At 46.5% G+C, this 21403-nt stretch overlaps 1 protein-coding gene across 1 annotated transcript; it reads left to right on the top strand.

The window, feature by feature from the left end:
• The first annotated feature begins 13875 nt into the window (after positions 1-13875).
• On the top strand, positions 13876-17277 carry LOC123093350 (protein GAMETE CELL DEFECTIVE 1, mitochondrial). Its single transcript, XM_044515301.1, has 3 exons — positions 13876-14511; positions 16536-16725; positions 16798-17277. The coding sequence occupies exons 1-3, from the start codon at positions 13973-13975 to the stop codon at positions 17023-17025; spliced, it is 957 nt and encodes a 318-aa protein (XP_044371236.1). The 5' UTR covers positions 13876-13972; the 3' UTR covers positions 17026-17277.
• Positions 17278-21403: the final 4126 nt, after the last annotated feature.

The following is a 21403-nucleotide window of genomic DNA, read 5'->3' as shown; positions in this document are numbered from 1 at the left end:
ACATCACCAGGAGGCCGTAGCACCCGGCCGTTCGCCCCGCCGTGCCCCATAGCACCATTCCCAACCTCGCCCGAACTCCGGCCGCCGCTGTTTTGGTCGCCGCCGTTGATCCTAGCCACCGCAGCTCCGGCCACCACCACTGGTCGACGCAGCTCGGTCCCAGGAACACGTAGGAGCAAACCCCGCCTCTAACCGTGGGCTGTAGAGAAATCCCGACGATCTCCGCCGCGTGAAATGGTCGTCGCCGGTGAAACTCCAGTGGCTGACGTGGCACGATAGTTTAGGTACTAATCGCGTTTAGTTAGTGTTCCGTGTCGTTGACACATGGGCCCCATGCCCTAATTAACCCCGGTTTTATTTCCTGTTTAGTTTAGATTAACTTAGCGGGACCCGCGCGTCAGAGTTGACCCTGCTGACGTGGCTGTTGACTGGGTGAGTTGAGGTACCCTATTGCCTCGACGTATATGTTGGAGTTATTATTATGACCTAGGTGTCTAGAGTATCACCTAGTAATCTAGCCATGCTGTGTGTTCCCAGTGTGATGATTCTGGCCATCATTCTCGAAAGCATCCCGTGATGCCACTTAGTAGTAGGTATTCTACTCCTGGGATTTGAACCCGAGATTCACCCTACTTGCTTCATGCTGATAGTTTTTGCTCGTTCCTTTAGGTTATTAGCAACCTTTGCAATAGTCCTCGAAGTTCGTGGTTTTTCCTTCTTCCAAATACTATGAACCACTTTATGGCAGAAGTTTGTCGGATCAAAAGATCACAACCGGAGTGCCCTCGATGAGTTCTCCATTCTATATTGCGACTCTACCAGTTCTACTTTTCTGCATGGGTTATCCGGAAGAAACTTGTTGAACTTGTTTCGACATACTAACCTATGCATCCACTACTCAAAAACCGTATGTTCCCTTGAGTTATCCCACTTTAGTTGTCTTCTGACCTCGTCTATCAATTGATATTCAGGAGTAGTTATGCATCCGTGTTCATCGATGCCACTACTCTTGTGGTCCGTCAAGCCATTCTATTCCGCAATGACTAGGAGAAACAAACTCCAGTACCGCATCCATATCCAGGATTGGGTCAAAGTAGTTGTATCCCGCAAATCAAATGCAATCTAGCTTCTGGTCTGTTCTACCTTGGAGTGTTACCATCTTTATGTCAAGAGTGTCATGAGAATTGCACCACCTCTTATGAATTCTTGACGCAGTAATACTTCTTGCCATCATTGTTCATTCCTCGGTTCCGTGTTGTTGCAACCGGAATGCCGACAAGTGAATCGTGATGTGTGAAATCTATACTCCTAGCAACTCCATTGCTTGGTAGTTAAAGGGCAATAATTACATCCTTATCATGTTAGTTATTGAATCACCATCCTAAGGTTGATCGTGCTACCTAGTCCATATCCCTAGTGCACTCTTCGATCAATGAGTTAGGATAGTGCCAACCCTTGCTTATTTGATCATATCGTCTTGCCTGAGAAGCAAGATTGTTCTCGAGCTTAGTAACATACCGGTGGTTCGTGATTTTCTGAATGTCCCGCCGTGCCCCATAGCACCATTCCCAACCTCGCCCGAACTCCGGCCGCCGCCGTTTTGGTCGCCGCCATTGATCCTAGCCACCGCAGCTCCGGCCACCACCACTGGTCGACGCAGCTCGCTCCCAGGAACACGTAGGAGCAAACCCCGCCTCAAACCGTGGGCTGTAGAGAAATCCCGACGATCTCCGCCGCGTGAAATGGTCGTCGCCGGCGAAACTCCGGTGGCTGACGTGGCACGATAGTTTAGGTACTAATCGCGTTTAGTTAGTGTTCCGTGTCGTTGACACATGGGCCCCATGCCCTAATTAACCCCGGGTTTTATTTCCTGTTTAGTTTAGATTAACTCAACGGGACCCACGCGTCAGAGTTGACCCTGCTGACGTGGCTGTTGACTGGGTCCACATGTCAGCGACAATAATCAGCCCCAGTCACTGACCAGTGGACCCCACTGGTCAGGTTTGACCTGAACCCGCCCAGTTGACCTGCTGACATCAGGGCGATGTCATGCTGACGCAACATGTATTTTCTGGATTTATTTCAATTCAGGAAATTCCAGAAAATGTCCTAAACTTCTAAAATTCATAGAAATTCAACCGTAGCTCCAAATCAAAAGATTTATATATGAAAAATGATCAGAAAAATCCAATCTATCCATCTGTACCATTTTCATGCATGTTAGAACAAGTTTTGTTCACTGTTTAGGTCAAATCAATTGAATGACATTTAAACCTTCACATATGGAGTTTGAATTTGAACCTAGGGTTCAAACCAACTTCATTTAACCTGTTGCTAGCTGCATTAGCTCAAACCACAGCATATTGCCATGTCACGTTCATGCATCATATTGTCGCATTGCATTGATTGTGTTTCCTCTCTCTTGCCGGTAATTGTTCCCTCTTAGTAGACGACGTTCCGACGATGAGTTCAATGACACCCATGAAGAACTATATTATCTTCAGAAGTGCCAGGCAAGCAAAACCCCCTTGTTCATTCTGATAAAATCCCACTCTCTCGCCCCTGCTCTCTTTTACTGCATTAGGACAACACCGATTCATCTGTTACTTGCTGCGGTAGCTGAACCCCTTTATCCTTTGCATGACCTGTCATTGCCACAGTAAATAGATGAAACCCACTAGCATGAGTAGGAGTTGTTTGAGCCCTGATGTGCCTACTCAATCATGCTTGTTGTCATCCCTGCTATTGCTTAGAGTTGTGTCAGGTCTGATTCATCGTGGATGAATCGGAGGTGGTGAACATGTCCTACTGTTGAGAGCTAAGTGTGTGAACACGATTTGGTAAAGGTAGCGGTGAGAGGCCATGTAGGAGTACATGGTGGGTTCTCTCATTGCAGTCGTCCTCAGGAACTGAGTTCTGTGTTTGTGATCCATGAACAGCTACTACCACACATTGGGATCCTTAATTGACTCTCTCGACTTATTAATCAACTCGATCTCTGTCCAGTAGTTGCAACTAGTTTCTGGTGTTTGTAGGTAGTGTTAGTAGTCTACCAAGTGGCACCCGGTACAGGTGGTCTTGGGACAGACTAGGCACGGTGGCACGGTGTACCAAGTGGCACCCGGATGGTGGGCTTGGGAACCCTGCTCATATCGTTTGGGGCCATGAGCGACACCCCGGCCGGATCTCCTTGCAGATGGAACCCGAATAGGCGATAAACCTGGATGAGAGACTTGTGTGGTTAGTCAGGTCATGGCCGACACCGTCGCTGGGCTTTCGCTTGAAGGTTGCCGAGTACATGTCATGTAAACGGCGGTAAGTGGTGAGAGCATGTGTGAAGAAGTACACCCCTGCAGGGTTAATATGATCTATTCGAATAGCCGTGTCTGCGGTAAAGGACTTCTAGGTTGCCTATACAGTTCATAGACAAGTGAAAATGGATACTCTAAAATATGCAAGATAAGTGTGAGTGCTATGGATGGCGTTCTCGTAGGGAGACGGGAGCGGATCCATAGTGGTGTATTGATATGGTGAATATGTGGACTCGTGTGCGCCACCTCAAAAGAGTTACTTGGAGTCGTAGTTCAGGTTAGCCACTGAGTCAAAGCTGGCTTGCTGCAGTTAAACCCCACCATCCCCTTTGTTCATAATGATGCATATGTAGTTAGTTCTGATGTAAGTCTTGCTGGGTACATTTGTACTCACGTTGCTTAATTTCTGTTTTTGCAGAGAGACTTCAGTCTCGCTAGTAGTTCCACGTGGACTTTGACGTTTAGCTTGCTACCTCAGCTACGATCTTGTGCCCTCGGCAGGATCTGATAGACAGTCAGGCTTCTTAGCCTTTTTCTTTTGTAGATGTCTGTACTCAGACATGTTAAGTTTCCGCTTGTGCTTGACTTGTATGCTCTGAGTGTTGGGTCATGAGACCCATGTTTGTAATATCTCGCTCCTCGGAGCCTATTGAATAAAATGCTTGAGTTGTAGAGTCATGTTGTGATGCCATGTTGTATTTGCACATATCGAGCATATTGTGTGTATGTTATTGAAATGCTTGGTATGTGTGGGATCTGACTATCTAGTTGTTTATCCTTAGTAGCCTCTCTTACCGGGAAATGTCTCCTTGTGTTTCCACTGAGCCATGGTAGCTTGCTACTACTCCGGAACACTTAGGCTGGCCGGCATGTGTCCTTCTTCGTTCCGGTGTCTGTCCCCTCGGGGAAATGGCACGCGATGAATTCCGGAGTCCTGTTAGCCCGCTACAGCCCGGTTCACCGGAGTCCTGCTAGCCCAGTGCTACAGCCTGGATTCACTCGCTGATGACCGACACGTTCGTTGTTGGGTCATGTATGCCTGTCCCTGTAAGTTAGTGCCACTTTGGGTTCACGACTAGCCATGTCAGCCCGGGTTCTTTGTCATATGGATGCTAGCGGCACTATCATATACGTGAGCCAAAAGGCGCAAACGGTCCCGGGCCAGGTAAGGTGGCACCCGTGGGAATACCGTGCGTGAGGCCACAAAGTGATATGATGTGTTACATGCTAGATCAGTGTGACTTAGGATCGGGGTCCTGACAGCTTTGGTATCAGAGCTTGACTGCCTGTAGGATTACCAAGCCAAACTGGTCAAAGTTGAGTCTAGAAATAGTTATATAAGGGAATTGATTGTGAGATGGAGTGTAAGGCTCTTTTACTCCTTATACCTTATGCCTTCTGATCCGAGTCATCCTATCTTTCCTACGGGGTTAAGAAACTAGGCTTTCTCATCTTTCTATCAGGATCACGTGTTACTGCTCCGTAGACTTATAAGATTGTTGATTCAAGCCTCAGTTCAGTTTCTACTACTTCTGTATGTTAACTGTTGATCTTGAAACCTTGATATTGTGCTTCTGAGTGGCTATGCCACCATTTCTGTAGCATGTCTCCAATCTTTCGAGCATTTACAGCCGTTATGCCGTTTCTAAATAGTCTGAAGCATTTGCAAATCCCTTCCTCCCGTTTCGATGTTCCTTTGGGCCAGATTAACCACACTAATCGGTGAGTTGAGGTACCCTATTGCCTCGACGTATATGTTGGAGTTATTATTATGACCTAGGTGTCTAGAGTATCACCTAGTAATCTAGCCATGCTGTGTGTTCCCAGTGTGATGATTCTGGCCATCATTCTCGAAAGCATCCCGTGATGCCACTTAGTAGTAGGTATTCTACTCCTGGGTTTTGAACCCGAGATTCACCCTACTTGCTTCATGCTGATAGTTTTTGCTCGTTCCTTTAGGTTATTAGCAACCTTTGTAATAGTCCGCGAAGTTCGTGGTTTTTCCTTCTTCCAAATACTATGAACCACTTTATGGCAGAAGTTTGTCGGATCAAAAGATCACAACCGGAGTGCCCTCGATGAGTTCTCCATTCTATATTGCGACTCTACCAGTTCTACTTTTCTGCATGGGTTATCCGGAAGAAACTTGTTGAACTTGTTTCGACATACTAACCTATGCATCCACTACTCAAAAACCGTATGTTCCCTTGAGTTATCCCACTTTAGTTGTCTTCTGACCTCGTCTATCAATTGATATTCAGGAGTAGTTATGCATCCGTGTTCATCGATGCCACTACTCTTGTGGTCCGTCAAGCCATTCTATTCCGAAATGACTAGGAGAAACAAACTCCAGTACCTCATCCATATCCAGGATTGGGTCAAAGTAGTTGTATCCCGCAGATCAAATGCAATCTAGCTTTTGGTCTGTTCTACCTTGGAGTGTTACCATCTTTATGTCAAGAGTGTCATGAGAATTGCACCACCTCTTATGAATTCTTGACGCAGTAATACTTCTTGCCATCATTGTTCATTCCTCGGTTCCGTGTTGTTGCAACCGGAATGCCGACAAGTGAATCGTGATGTGTGAAATCTATACTCCTAGCAACTCCGTTGCTTGGTAGTTAAAGGGCAATAATTACATCCTTATCATGTTGGTTATTGAATCACCATCCTAAGGTTGATCGTGCTACCTAGTCCATATCCCTAGTGCACTCTTCGATCAATGAGTTAGGATAGTGCCAACCCTTGCTTATTTGATCATATCGTCTTGCCTGAGAAGCAAGATTGTTCTCGAGCTTAGTAACATATCGGTGGTTCGTGATTTTCCGAATGTCTTCTCGGAAATATCACCAGGTTGTCACCTGACCGCTATGTTGAGTTCGTGATCAAGTTGGTTTATTCCTATAAACCACCCTTTCTCCAAGAATCCATGTTGGATACCCCTGAGCTAGTTGGTTAAGCTAAACAACAACTTGGAGAGCTGGAAGATAAAGGCTTCTCCGACTTAGTTCATATTAAGGGATATCTTGTATGTATGTTGAAGAAAGATGTTGTCTTCATCGATTGGTCCCTGTGATCAGTTGTTGGACCAATTATCTTGTCAAAACTTTGATTTGAGTGTGGGCTATTCTCAAATCAAATCAGAACCAACGATGTTCGTAATGTTGTCTTACTCGTTGTTGATTCCTCGAGCATACACCATTACATCTTTTGGTCTGACCAATGCTATCACCGTGTTCACATGATGGTGGAAGTCCAGTGATATGGAAATTCTTATGAGTTGCTGTTGAGCCCATCAGCAACATCTTGTCTCCTTCATGATTCATGTTGAACATTGAGCTAGTGTTGGAAAATTTTATAAGCATTATCTTCATGACCCGCTCATGGAACATATGTCCGGATGAAGGAAGTGGCCTCCTCTAATTCATGTGCATTTGATGCAAGTTGCCGCCGTGAATTCGAGAAAGTCAATGTTGCCTCCTCTAGAACCATCTCAAGTCAGTCATGCTTGTGTGAAGTATGCTATGGTTTGATAGGCTCGCTACCTCCATTCTATATGTGTCCCTAGCACACCAAGCCACTGATTGAATTGTTCAAGGAAAAGGAGTTGATGTGCGAATACTAGTTCATGCACAAGACTTCGATATCCTTGTTGATGTTTTCCCAACCAGAACTCGGTAGTGTTTTATTATAAGACTACCATGTGGTCATGCTTGTCTCGGACAACGTGTTCACATGTTTGTAGCAGAACCAACTCATGTTTTGGAGCTTGCTATCCTAGTTCATCTCCCGAGAGTCTCACAACGTTATCTCGTCGACTTGTGTTGCAACCTTTCTTTTCTAGACATGTTATCTGAAAATTCCTGTTACCAACTAGATCTGAATCTCAGGCGGATATGATGGTTGGAACGTTTCCCAAGAACTATAATATTGGTCTCTCTGAAACCCGGTAAAGTGGATGTCGTGGCCAACACACCCAGCCGGAAGACCTATTGTTGTAGTATCTTGATTGAGAAAGTTGGCCACCTCCCCATAAGGATTTCGTAGGATTTACTGCCTAGTCGTTCCTTATGGATTTTTGTGTTCCCGAAGTCCGACCTTTTACTTGGTGTTTTAGATATCAAACCATATCTATGAATGGGTTACACTAGTACATCAAGGAGAACATTAGAAGCGGAGTGCTAAATGTCTCTCGGTCGATCCTCCAGATTTTGTTTCCTTGGCCTCGCTAAGGTGGAATCTGAGAAGGTGTTATCTTCCTTTGCATCTGCATCATCCACCACTATTCATCATGGTAGTAAGTTGTGTTGCCAGGATCCCTGACACGGATGTTGGTAAAACCTTGATGAATATGGAAATGCTCAAGTTCTTGAGAGCACGCGCAAGCGCTAGGTGTTATCATCGGCACTAACTGGGTTTGCTCTCAGCTTCCTCGGTTATGCTATAACTTCTCAAACAGTGGACTCACTCTCTACAGTTGAGCTTCTCCCCAGTTACTAAAATCATCCCTTGTGTTGTTTTCAACAAGGTAATCCACATCATCCATTTTAATCCGGGTATGCCATTCTATCGAACTCCTCCAAATGATCGATTGTGATTTGCCTTAAGCTAGTATATAGAGTTTCAATGATCTCTGAATCAAAGGTAATTCTTTTTGCCACTTAAGGGGATATATCTACGAGTCACCATCCCTAAGGTTTCCCGTTGTGGTATCATGGCAACTCAACTCCTCGCTACGTTGACAACCGTTCACCACCTTCTTGGGCGTGAAATTGTTGCCTACCTAGTGAACCCTTGTCATCTATTCCACTCCATCCTTATAGATGTATGCCTCGTGTCTCAGCTCGGGGGATGCTGCTATGTCTCATCCCATGAGTTCATCCTGAGTTGTTCGGTCTTTGAGAAGATCAATTCTTCTAGAGTTTTCCTTTCCTCTTCTCGTCTTGATAGTTGGAGTTATCAGAGGAAGACGTCGAGACAATGATGGTGATCGAATCAATGTTCTTATGAAGGGCAACCTAGATCGTGAAGATTGTGTTAGGTTGCGTTCCCCATCGTCTTACCCTATGCTTGAATCTCGGGTCGAGATTCTTGTTTAGTGGGGGTGAGTTGTCACATCCCCAGTTCAGGCCTTGCTTGTTTTTGCTTTAGCATCCATGCATCATGTTTAAATTTTATGGAACTTGAAATGGGGGCTGATAAACCCTAGCAGCTAATGAATTCAACTAGGGTCAAAATAAAATCTTTTTCAATAAACCCAAAATGCCCTCTGGAAATGTTCATGATTTCTGGTAAAGGTGAAAACCTCTGCCAAAATGATGCACATATTTTTAGGCCATTCTGGATTTTTGAATTAAATCATTACTTATTTGCATTTGGGCATTTAAATACTATAAAATATTTTAAATGCTCAAATAATCCCAAACTGAAATGTTTACTGTAGGATATATTTCTAACAGTGGTCATGAGCAGTTGCATGATTTTTGGGATTGATTTAGTATTTTTAACAAAGCCACAAAGCTGCAGAAAAATAGAAAACAGGAAAAGAGAGATAGAGAGAGAAGTACCTGGCGCTCACCTCGCAGCCCACCTGGCCCGACTCCAGCGGCCCAGCACTGTTGGCCAGCCCACAGGGGCATGCCCGTCTTCTTCCTTCAGCCAGTAGGCAGAGGAGAGGCGTGGCGCGCGCGCGTGCGGCTTCGGCCACCTCCTGCTTCGTCGTGTTGCGCTCTCCGTCAACCCAATCCCGCGCCTGGAGACGCCTCGAAACCCCCTCTCCTCTCCCTTACTCGCTGCACTCTCTCTCCCTCCTCTGCTCTCTCCCCACGACGCCACCGAACATGCCCATCGCCGCCGTTCGCCGTTGCCGCGACCACCGCCGTCCCGACGATGCCCCAAGCTGCTCCCGAGCTCCTGCACCTCGTCGCCAGCCCCCTCACTGAGCCACGCGACTGGAAGACCCCCGAAGCGCCGCCCCCGACATCTTCTTCCTCCTTGGATCGCCGAGATCGCCGGCGACCTCCTGCCATCACCAGCACTTCCCCGAGCTCTCCGAGGCCACCGCTACACTCACCGTGAGCTCCTCTTCCTTCTCCCCCTAGCCATGTTGCTCGAGCTGCCCCCTAACCCCGTTGGTCATCACGGCCGAGAGCTCGGCTCCGCCGGCCATGTCGTCATCGTGGCCACAGACGCATAAGCTCGAAACTGAGCGCGTAACCGTGCTCAGCACATCACCAGGAGGCCGTAGCACCCGGCCGTTCGCCCCGCCGTGCCCCATAGCACCATTCCCAACCTCGCCTGAACTCCGGCCGCCGCCGTTTTGGTCGCCGCCGTTGATCCTAGCCACCGCAGCTCCGGCCACCACCACTGGTCGACGCAGCTCGCTCCCAGGAACACGTAGGAGCAAACCCCGCCTCAAACCATGGGTTGTAGAGAAATCCCGACGATCTCCGCCGCGTGAAATGGTCGTCGCCGGCGAAACTCCGGTGGCTGACGTGGCACGATAGTTTAGGTACTAATCGCGTTTAGTTAGTGTTCCATGTCGTTGACACATGGGCCCCATGCCCTAATTAACCCCGGGTTTTATTTCCTGTTTAGTTTAGATTAACTCAGCGGGACCCACGCGTCAGAGTTGACCCTGCTGACGTGGCTGTTGACTGGGTCCACATGTCAGCGACAATAATCAGCCCCAGTCACTGACCAGTGGACCCCACTGGTCAGGTTTGACCTGAACCCGCCCAGTTGACCTGCTGACATCAGGGTGACGTCATGCTGACGCAACATGTATTTTCTGGATTTATTTCAATTCAGGAAATTCCAGAAAATGTCCTAAACTTCTAAAATTCATAGAAATTCAACCGTAGCTCCAAATCAAAAGATTTATATATGAAAAATGATCAGAAAAATCCAATCTATCCATCTGTACCATTTTCATGCATGTTAGAACAAGTTTTGTTCACTGTTTAGGTCAAATCAATTGAATGACATTTAAACCTTCACATATGGAGTTTGAATTTGAACCTAGGGTTCAAACCAACTTCATTTAACCTGTTGCTAGCTGCATTAGCTCAAACCACAGTATATTGCCATGTCACGTTCATGCATCATATTGTCACATTGCATTGATTGTGTTTCCTCTCTCTTGCCGGTAATTGTTCCCTCTTAGTAGACGACGTTCCGACGATGAGTTCGATGACACCCATGAAGAACTATATTATCTTCAGAAGTGCCAGGCAAGCAAAACCCCTTGTTCATTCCGATAAAATCCCACTCTCTCGCCCCTGCTCTCTTTTACTGCATTAGGACAACACCGATTCATTTGTTACTTGCTGCGGTAGCTGAACCCCTTTATCCTTTGCATGACCTGTCATTGCCACAGTAAATAGATGAAACCCACTAGCATGAGTAGGAGTTGTTTGAGCCCTGATGTGCCTACTCAATCATGCTTGTTGTCATGCCTGCTATTGCTTAGAGTTGTGTCAGGTCTGATTCATCGGGGATGAATCGGAGGTGGTGAACATGTCCTACTGTTGAGAGCTAAGTGTGTGAACACGATTTGGTAAAGGTAGCGGTGAGAGGCCATGTAGGGTACATGGTGGGTTGTCTCATTGCAGCCGTCCTCAGGAACTGAGTTCTGTGTTTGTGATCCATGAACAGCTACTACCACACATTGGGATCCTTAATTGACTCTCTTGACTTATTAATCAACTCAATCTCTGTCCAGGAGTTGCAACTAGTTTCTGGTGTTTGTAGGTAGTGTTAGTAGTCTACCAAGTGGCACCTAGTACAGGTGGGCTTGGGACAGACTAGGCACAGTGGCACGGTGTACCAAGTGGCACTCGGATGGTGGGCTTGGGAACCCTGCTCACATCGTTTGAGGCCATGAGCGACACCCCGGCCGGATCTCCTTGCGGATGGAACCCGAATAGGCGATAAACCTGGATGAGAGACTTGTGTGGTTAGTCAGGTCATGGCCAACACCCTCGCTGGGCTTCCGCTTGAAGGTTGCCGAGTACATGTCGTGTAAACGGCGGTAAGTGGTGAGAGCGTGTGTGAAGAAGTACACCCCTGCAGGGTTAATATGATCTATTCGAATAGCCATGTCCGCGGTAAAGGACTTCTGGGTTGCCTGTACAGTTCATAGACAAGTGAAAGTGGATACTCTAAAATACGCAAGATAAGCGTGAGTGCTATGGATGGCGTTCTCGTAGGGAGACGGGAGCGGATCCATAGTGGTGTATTGATATGGTGAATATGTGGACTCGTGTGCGCCACCTCAAAAGAGTTACTTGTAGTCGTAGTTCAGGTTAGCCACTGAGTCAAAGCTGGCTTGCTGCAGTTAAACCCCACCATCCCCTTTGTTGATAATGATGCATATGTAGTTAGTTCTGATGTAAGTCTTGCTGGGTACATTTGTACTCACGTTGCTTAATTTATGTTTTTGCAGAGAGACTTCGGTCTCGCTAGTAGTTCCACGTGGACTTCGACGTTTAGCTTGTTACCTCAGCTACGATCTTGTGCCCTCGGCAGGATCTGATAGACAGTCAGGCTTCTTAGCCTTTTTCTTTTGTAGATGTCTGTACTCAGACATGTTAAGTTTCCGCTTGTGCTTGACTTGTATGCTCTGAGTGTTGGGTCATGAGACCCATGTTTGTAATATCTCGCTCCTCGGAGCCTATTGAATAAAATGCTTGAGTTGTAGAGTCATGTTGTGATGCCATCTTGTATTTGCACATATCGAGCATATTGTGTGTATGTTATTGAAATGCTTGGTATGTGTGGGATTTGACTATCTAGTTGTTTATCCTTAGTAGCCTCTCTTACCGGGAAATGTCTCCTTGTGTTTCCACTGAGCCATGGTAGCTTGCTACTGCTCCGGAACACTTAGGCTGGCCGGCATGTGTCCTTCTTCGTTCCGGTGTCTGTCCCCTCGGGGAAATGTCACGCGATGAATTCCGGAGTCCTGTTAGCCCGCTATAGCCCGATTCACCGGAGTCCTGCTAGCCCAGTGCTACAGCCTGGATTCACTCGCTGATGACCGACACGTTCGTTGTTGGGTCATGTATGCCTGTCCCTGTAAGTTAGTGCCACTTTGGGTTCACGACTAGCCATGTCAGCCCGGGTTCTTTGTCATATGGATGCTAGCGGCACTATCATATACGTGAGCCAAAAGGCGCAAACGGTCCCGGGCCAGGTAAGGTGGCACCCGTGGGAATACCGTGCGTGAGGCCGCAAAGTGATATGATGTGTTACATGCTAGATCGGTGTGACTTAGGATCGGGGTCCTGACACCTGGATTAGGGGGTATCCGGACAGCCGGACTATATACATCGTTCGGACTATTGAAGCGTGAAGATACAAGACTCAAGACTTCGGCCCGTGTCCGGATGGGACTCTCCTTTGCGTGGAAGACAAGCTTGGCGATCCGGATATTATATTTCCTTCCTTGTAACCGACTCCATGTAAACCCTAGCCCTCTCCGGTATCTATATAAACCGGAGAGGATGGTCCTTAGAAGGCCGATCACAATTACAATCATACCATCATAGGCTAGCTCTTAGGGTTTAGCCTCTATGATCTCGTAGTAGATCTACTCTTGTACTACTCATATCTTCAATATTAATCAAGCAGGAAGTAGGGTTTTAACTCCATTGAGAGGGCCCGAACCTGGGTAAACATTGTGTCCCTTACTTCTTGTTCCCATTAGCTTAAGACGCACAGATCGGGACCCTCTACCCGAGATCCGCCGGTTTTCACACCGACAACCCCCCCTCTAGGCGACATCCGCAATCTTTCACATGCAAATTTTCATGATGAAATTACATGTGTGGAGGTGTGGGCAAAAAGGAAATTTTCATATTTCAAAAGGTATTTTTGGAAGCACTTTGGAACGTCAATTTTCAAAAAAAAATCCAGACATCCACAAATGTAATTTCATCATAAAGATTTGCATGCATGTAGACAAAACATCCATGTTTCTTGCCAAAAAAGTCAAAAAAATTGAAGTTTTTAATATATTTTTTTTGGATTTTTTTGTTCATCCGGGATCACATGAGTATATTTAGTGAAAAACTTGCTTCAACGTGAAAATTAGAAAAGAAAAACAATGGGTCATGTCGTGCCGACACGCGTGCCTCATAGCCCAGGTACGGCCACAGCCATGCCGCAGGCCTGGCATGGCCCGTTTAGCCGCGTGGCGGACCGAGCACACGTGGTTCTGGGCCGGCCGGCGAAGTACGGGCCGTTTGGCCAGCTATAACTGGTACACATATCGAACCCTCTCTCGTGGCACGTTTAGCACGCTGGCCACCTGTTTTTTTAGCTTATTGGGCTCTATTTTAGGTCTATTGGATTGTCATTTAGGTAAAGTATATATAAAATGTTTTAGAAAAAAAATTAAACAGGCCGTGCCGTGGCCTCCCGCGTGCCTAGCCTCCAGGCCCAGGCATGGCCCATGGCATGCCGGGTCTGGCCCATTTAGCCCGGGCTGTGCCGTGCCTGGGCCGTGCCGTTCTTGCGTGCGACCAGGCCGGCCCAGTTAGCACGGCCCGTTTGGCCAGCTATGCTCGCAGCCCCTAAAAAAAATAACCTCTCGTCCGCAAAAAGGAAAGAGAAGGGAAGCAGATCGAACCCTCTCGTCGGCATTTCGCCGAGCACACGGCATGCTGTCGCTCAGGCGCATTCTCCGCCTACCCGTGCCCTCCTCCTGCGGCCCCCGCCGCCTCCTCTCATCCCACCGCCGCGCTCCAGCGCACCCGGCCGCGGCCACCGGGGACGACGAGTGGAACGACGCGTGGGAGACCGCATGGCTCCCGGGCGACTCCCCCGCCTCCTCGCCGGCACCCGCCGCGCCGTGGGAGTCCCCCACCTCGGAAGCCGTCGCGGCCACCGTCCCGGCCATATCCGCCGAGGTGGACCCTGACACGAAGGCCTTCGTCGCCGACATGGACGAGCGCTGGGCCGAACGCCGCGCCGCGACGAGGCGGCCGCGCGCTCCTCCTCGCCCCACGGCCGCCGAGGGAGGGGGCGGCGCCGGGGCGAAGAAGGCAGGGGCGGACGAGTACAGGACAAGGAAGCAGCGCGTGCACGCTGCGCTTTGGGTGAAGGAGATCGACAAGATGGAGGAGGCGCGCCTTGGCGGCGGCGGTGGTGGCCGCGGCGCAGCAGACGACATCGACCGGCTTCTTGACTCGTGCTCAGAGTGCGTTGTTACTCTTCTTTCCTTCATTTTTTGCTCTCTAACAGAGCTGCTATCTTTAGCTGTGGTTACTTAGTGTCATCACATTGCTTGTTTATATTCGATTGCTTGTGATGCACCGCATTTGTTGAACTAGTTACCCACTAAAACCCCATTGCGTGCGACATATTATAGGCTCCTAGCGGCACATGACTTTTACTTACAAATGCAAGTGGTAGAATTGCCGCGGTATGTATCTTCAGAGGTTTTGTGACACAGTTTTTTTGATGTATTGTTTCTGCTAGGTTTTCCAGGGAAGATAGTTCATTGAGATAGTTTTCTTTTCTTTTCTTTTGGGCAAACGATTGAGAGAGGGTATCAAAGCATGCCAAATTTCAATTGCATCATACAGAATGCTTTAACAAGTGTAATGAGAAATGGGAGGACTAGAGCTAATTGTAACCAGTAAGGTCCATTTGTACTGCGCTTTCTTGATTGCTGGTGGATTATCCGGTGAAACCTGTACTTTTTGATAAATCAGGCTGAATTCTGTATAATATGCATCAATGCATGTGATGACTGTTCAATGGCCAGCACTTGAATTAAATTTGGATGAAGTGTCTACTTGAGATGCTCACATGAAATTTGCTGCGAGCTTATTGGGATTATGCATTCTGATACGATGTGATGCATTTTGAATGGATTATAACCATTTAACACCGGTAACTCCAAGTTGAGCTTGGGAACATGTGCTCCTGTCGTAAAAATGAAGCATTCTACATTGTTAAAATTCTTGAAAAAGAGCACATATAGTTTCTTGTGCAGTTAGTGCAAAAACTTGCATTCTTGTGCCCTGTGGAAAAATAATGAATTCAGTGCATAAAAGGTTGCTATCTAGGCACTCATTCTTCTCTTCTCTGCAAAGAACAGGAACTAGCATATTTTACCATGACAATTGGCAGGTGCCTAGTACACCCCTCAACTATCTCCTGAGTCCAGATATCACCTTGAACTCCAAAACCACCCACTTTACTCAGCAAACTCTCAAAATTGGTTTGATATGACTTTGGATGTCGTGGCATTCATATTGGTAAATTTCTGAGTTTCTGGCATGCCACTTGACGTGGCATCCTAGTTAGTTATAGTGAAATAAAAACAATAATGTTGTTTGGCTGGCACTGCAGTGGGGCTGCCACATAGATTTTGGACTGACCCTGCCTATCCGTCACAGTCGGTATTTTGTTGCCAGCCAACATCATCGAGTGCATGAGGATGAATACCATGGGCGCCCAGCCCAGCCCCTGCGGCATTCTGCTTATTTATGTTTTCTTGCCAACATGGTTTTTATGACTAAGTGATTTTGGCCTGTTTGGATGTCATGTAAGCGAAACTGTGACATGCACGGTTTTTAAAGAAGCCGCGGGGGGGGGGGGGGGGGGGTTAAACTGAATGATTTTCAAGTTGATGGTGAAACAGGGGGCAAAACAGAGACTTCCATTATGTTGAACCATCTAATCCATCAGCACGATCTCACAAACTATTTACACTGGTGGTTTATTCTGGATCTAGCAAATATCAAATTTATTTCGCTTCATCATACTTGAATACAGTACAGTTTTTGTTTGAATAATAACAAGCCTTGTACTTGAATGTCGTTATCTCTTGCTCAATAATGGACATGTGTTATCTTTGTTCTTTCTTTTCCTGCTCATCACTTGGTTGACAGAAGTAGGCTTCATCTAAGACTAAAATGACACACTTGACATCTTATTTATCCAATGCCTTCTGTGCTTTGCTTGTATTGCTTCATAACCAGCCAACTCTGACCATTAGGCTTTTATGGCCAATAGTAACTTGTAGGCTGCAATCCAAGCACTTGCAGAAGCGTTTCGTAATTAAAATAATTTTCCTCTGATATGAATACCGCATAATTGGCAGGCATATCATATGTGTTTTACTTTACTCATACATCTTGGTTTTGTTAATACACTTAGTGTTCCAGAAGACATGGTTTCCTTACAGTGCTCTACTCGTGAAATGAAATGCAGGATCTTTGATTCCGGCAACGCTGATTTTGGCGATTCGAAGATTCCAAGCACTGGTGAGATTAAAACCAAGCCGGATGGTTGGGAAACTACCTCGAGGGGTCAGGACGGTAACATATGGGAGATCTCACAGCGTGAGGAGGACATCCTTCTCCAAGAATTTGAGAGGCGCATTGCTTTCAGCAAACAGCAGGTCATAATTGACACAATAATTTCTTTGTTAAAGTCTCCAAATTCCAAAATGACACTGAAACTGTGGTTGCAGATTGCTAGCTTCATCAAAACTCACATATTTAGTCGAAGACGGCCTATCGACGGGTGGAAGTACATGATTGAAGAAATCGGCCCCAACGCAAGGAAAGGGAAGGGGAGCGTACAGAGACTGCCAAGTGTGACTGATCCGGCTACGCAGCCGTTCAGGGAGGAGTCGCCTGCAATTGCCTCTGCTGGTTCCTCCTCTCCTCCCCCCTTCAGAGGAAACCGACATTACTGATGTTCAGTATGTGTGCTATCTCCTGCCCATTTTCATCGGTATGGTGGCACACATCCAGCCTTTGTGGTTCCAAAAGTGCACTGGTAGGTAAATTCCTTGTGGAGAAACTTTGTGTATTTTCTGGGTCAGATATGCTTACACTGCTTTTGAAATGCATTGTTTTTGCGAACGTCTATTATTGGGTGATACTCGTCGGTCGCCCAATCTTATGTACGGAAGAATATCTAGAACAAGTAAAATTTCGAGGACAAATCTGGGTTCAACCGTGCATAGTGGACTACTGAATTAGGCCAACGAGCAAGACCAATCTTACACCAGTTCTTGGATAACTGTTGTGATGTTGCTGAGGAGATGGATTTAAAATATACTCCATCTTGGAAAGAGAAAACGGGTTTGTAAAGTATTTTTCTTGAGGTGATGTTGATGTATGCAGGCGGCAGCAAGCTAGATGTGATATTAGGGCGTCACCAACTGGACATCATCAAATTTCCATTCGTAAGTGGAAGGCGTGGGGTGAAGAACGTGGTATAAGTGACACTGGCGCCCCAATCTTTCCCAGTTAGAGGATGGTTTATGGAATTTCGGATGTCCCAACCATTTCACGAACATTCGATGACTTGGTTGGGAGTAAATAGCATAAAACTACTACTTTACAGGTTAGGGTTTCAAAAAACTATCAAATTTACTTTTTTTTGCTGATAAACTACCAAGTCGGCGGTCGGCTGTTTCAAAAAACACAAAACGCTAGTTGTTAGCGATTTAAGCCGATTTCTGACAGGTCGGACCCACTCCTAAACATTCTGTTTGTTTGACTGTTTTGTTTGACCGTTAACTTACATGTGGGACCCACATGTAAGTTCTCTCTTCTTCCTCTTCTTTTTTTCTTCTCTCCTTCTCCGCCACCGCACCTCCACCACTGCCGCACGCCAAGCCAGGTCCGACCGTGGGATGGGCCGCCGCACGAACTGCCGCGCCGCCACTGGAACTCCCATCTGCTCCGCGTCGTCGCACGTTGTCGGCAACCGCTTCGCATCGCCGCATCGACATTGAGCCGCCTGCTGCCGGCACCCTCGTCCACGCACCCAGGAGAGCACGCTGGAGCTTGGGGCACCAGGAGGTGGAGGCTGAGCTCCCTCCGCAGCCCCTCCTGCAGCTCACAAGGAGGACTCCGCCCGACGCCGGAGCGTCTCCACCCTCCACCTAGCCGGCTCCTCCCGTTCTAGAACGAGGGAGGATGGAGGGGACAAGCCAGCGGTCAGCAACCTGCTTCCGGCAAGCTTCGATGCAGGGGGCGCAGCAGTTGATGCCGCTCGATTCCGTCGGGTCGAGGCAGGCGGCGGGCGGCGGGCGGCGCTGGTATCCCGGCGAGGGGAGGAACGGCGGGGAGGCGGGGAGGCGCAGGGCGAAGGGCGAGAGCAGATCCGGCGACTCCCACACGCGGCGGCGCGGCGCAGGCTGGCGACGGGCGACTGCATCGGGAGGGTGGATCCTCTCTGCCTCCCGATCTGTTTGAAGGAAGAAGACAGGAATATGGATTTTTTTTGTATTGGGGATTTTTATGAGGCTGACACATGGGTCCCATTTGTCATAACGTGCAACTTAACAGTCCACTCTATCCGTTTTCTTACATGCGGGCCCCAACTGTATAATGATGATTAATTGTAAAGCACCGAGCGTTTTGTGTTTTTTGAAACAGCCGACCCCTGACTTGGTAGTTATCAGCGAAAAAAATAAATTTAATAGTTTTTTGAAACCCTAACCTGTAAAGTAGTAGCTTTATGCTATTTACTCTTGTGTTGGAGGTCTAGAACTAGAAGTATCCATACCTCTGGTCAGAACATTTACGAGTGTTTTGGTGATCCGAATCCGAGATGCCTTGGTGGCTAATGCAAGAAATGGAGGAAGTGAAAATTTCTGTTAATCTTCTTTCTGCGACAACTGTGAGTAAAATGAAAAATGGGTCTTCTTGCTATTGTGCAGTGCAGTTGTTATAAGATTTATCTTTACCGAAGACATGCCTTTTGCGAGCAAAATTACTTCTCAGCCAGGCGCTCAATTTTTTGCTACTTACTTTTAACCAGTGGAATGGGTCTTAATGGTTCTGTACTGAATTTTATTTGCATATTTTAGATGACATGATTCTGAAATGTTTTTGGGATGATACACTGGATTGCCACTCAAGGGCACAATATTAACAAAAGATTTCAATAGGCTTGTACTCCTTATGTTCCCTTTTATAAGACGTTTAGACGACAATTCAGACAAAGCACAAAACAATTCAATGTCAGTTGTCCAAAACGTCTTGTAAAAAAGAACAGAGGGAGTAATACATTACAGCTGTAGACTTTACATTAGTCAGGACGCGCATTTGGTTGTGCAAGGTTATTTGTCCTTGACTTATATTCCGGTAACACACAGCAGCAAAGCGAACAACCGTGCTACACGGAATGGCAGCACAACACACCCAAACACACATCCATACCCGACATCAGTACCGGTACCCGACATAAGTAGAGAACAAAAGCCCACAAAGCAATAAAAGAGTAGAGCCCAAAAATAGAGAAACAAGTGCAAAACAAATACAGCGAAACGCTAAAGAAGATGGTGCGGCAAGGCTCACATCTGCTTCTACAAATGATAGGCACAGACGGGCCAGTCAGTTAGCAAATAGAGGTGAGAACAATTGGAATGTGCAAACCATTCATAGGGGCTTCCATTCTCTTGATGCCACTATAATCCTCCAACTTAAACCGCCTATTGCTTCTAAGAAGGATTTCTTAGCTTGGCGCTATGAGAAGAATGATGTTCTCTCGGTGAGGAGCACTTATAAACTACTCCCTCCGTTCACAAATATAAGATGTTTTGGATGTTTCAATATGGATTATATACAGACTGAAATGGGTGAACAAACACACTAAAACATGTTGAAGTGGGTGAACAAACACACTAAAACATGTCTGTATACATCTGATTTAGATAAAAGTTAGAACATCTTATACTCCCTCTGTGAACCAAAACCAAAACACTTATTTTGGAACGGAGGGAGTAGCATACTATCAGCATTACAACCAACAAACAAGTCCTGGCACCAGTTCAAGATAAGAGGAGACCAGATTTCTTTGGAAGCTTATTTGGAATGCTCTAGTGCCAAATAAGGTAAAAATATTCGGCTGGAGAGTAGCTTGCCATAACCTTGCTACAAAGAACAATAAATTCAAAAGAAAGTTGGAGATTGACAACATATGCAGTGTGTGTGGCTGTGAAGCTGAAACTAGTTTTCATGCTACGGTCGAGTGTACTAAGCTAGAGCCTTGAGAATGGAGATGGGAAAACCTGGAGCAGTCCTGATGAAGCTTGTTTTAAATACACTGGTCCTGACTGGCTGCTAATCCTTTTGTCGAATGTAAGCAAGGATAGTAGAGGCCTGATCATCATGATTCTCTCGAGAACCTGGCACCTCCTATGTGATGTGCTTCACGATAAAGGGGAGTGTAAGATCTCTGACTGTTAATTTCTTGAGTAGATATCTTCCAGATCTAATGATACTCAGGCTTCACTCTGCCAGTAAGGAGTTTCCTAAACTGAGTGCTCGAGCAGTATGCCTTGTTCGGCTGAAGTGGAAGCAATATTGGTATCTGATAGTTCGGCTGAAGTGGAAGCAATCAGAAAGAAAGACCAAAATGTTTCCATCCGTGGCATACATATGGAGAGATCAACATCCTTAAGTCTACTCTGTATAGGTTCAAAGTTTCTAAAATTGGTAGAGTTTAACCAGGCAACTCATGAGCTTGCCAAGTTAGAGAGTATTAACAATTTCAGGTTGGGGCATGTCCGGACAGAGATTGGTCCTTTTGTAGTTGCTGACTCTGCAAACTCTCCTATGAATCAATGAAATCCTCTGTTCTCTCAAAATAAAGTATAGCACCAAGAAATTATGAAGTTATAACACAACAACCCGTAAGTCAAATCCCGCTGTTCCAATCATGAAAAAATCAAGTCAATATAAAAGGCAACAATTCAACCAGTTTTAGGTTTCTAGCGAACATATTCAATATCAGTGTGTGTTAAAAACACAATGGTAGGCTGGTAGCAGTGCTACAGTCATACATCCAAGTCATTTTAATATTTCCTGGATAGTATAGGTAAGGCAAAAAACATTGTGCACCTGATCTTGCTGAAGTTTTATTATTCTTTGTCGAGACAGAAAACAGACTTCTGTTAACGCAACACAAGTATCAGGTTCCATCCTAAATTAACAGCATCCACCTAAGCTATCCAGCAGGGCGGAGGCAATTAATTTGTTCAAATTTGTTTGAAGATCAATGTTGGATGCAAATCTACTACTTCGATGCACACCAAATAAGTCAGACAAACTAAC

This window comes from Triticum aestivum, chromosome 4B (genome assembly GCF_018294505.1).
Source record: "Triticum aestivum cultivar Chinese Spring chromosome 4B, IWGSC CS RefSeq v2.1, whole genome shotgun sequence".
NCBI classification, from domain to species: Eukaryota; Viridiplantae; Streptophyta; class Magnoliopsida; order Poales; family Poaceae; genus Triticum; species Triticum aestivum.
Note: the sequence above shows the minus strand (reverse complement) of the source record. Positions and strands in the feature narration are given on the sequence as shown.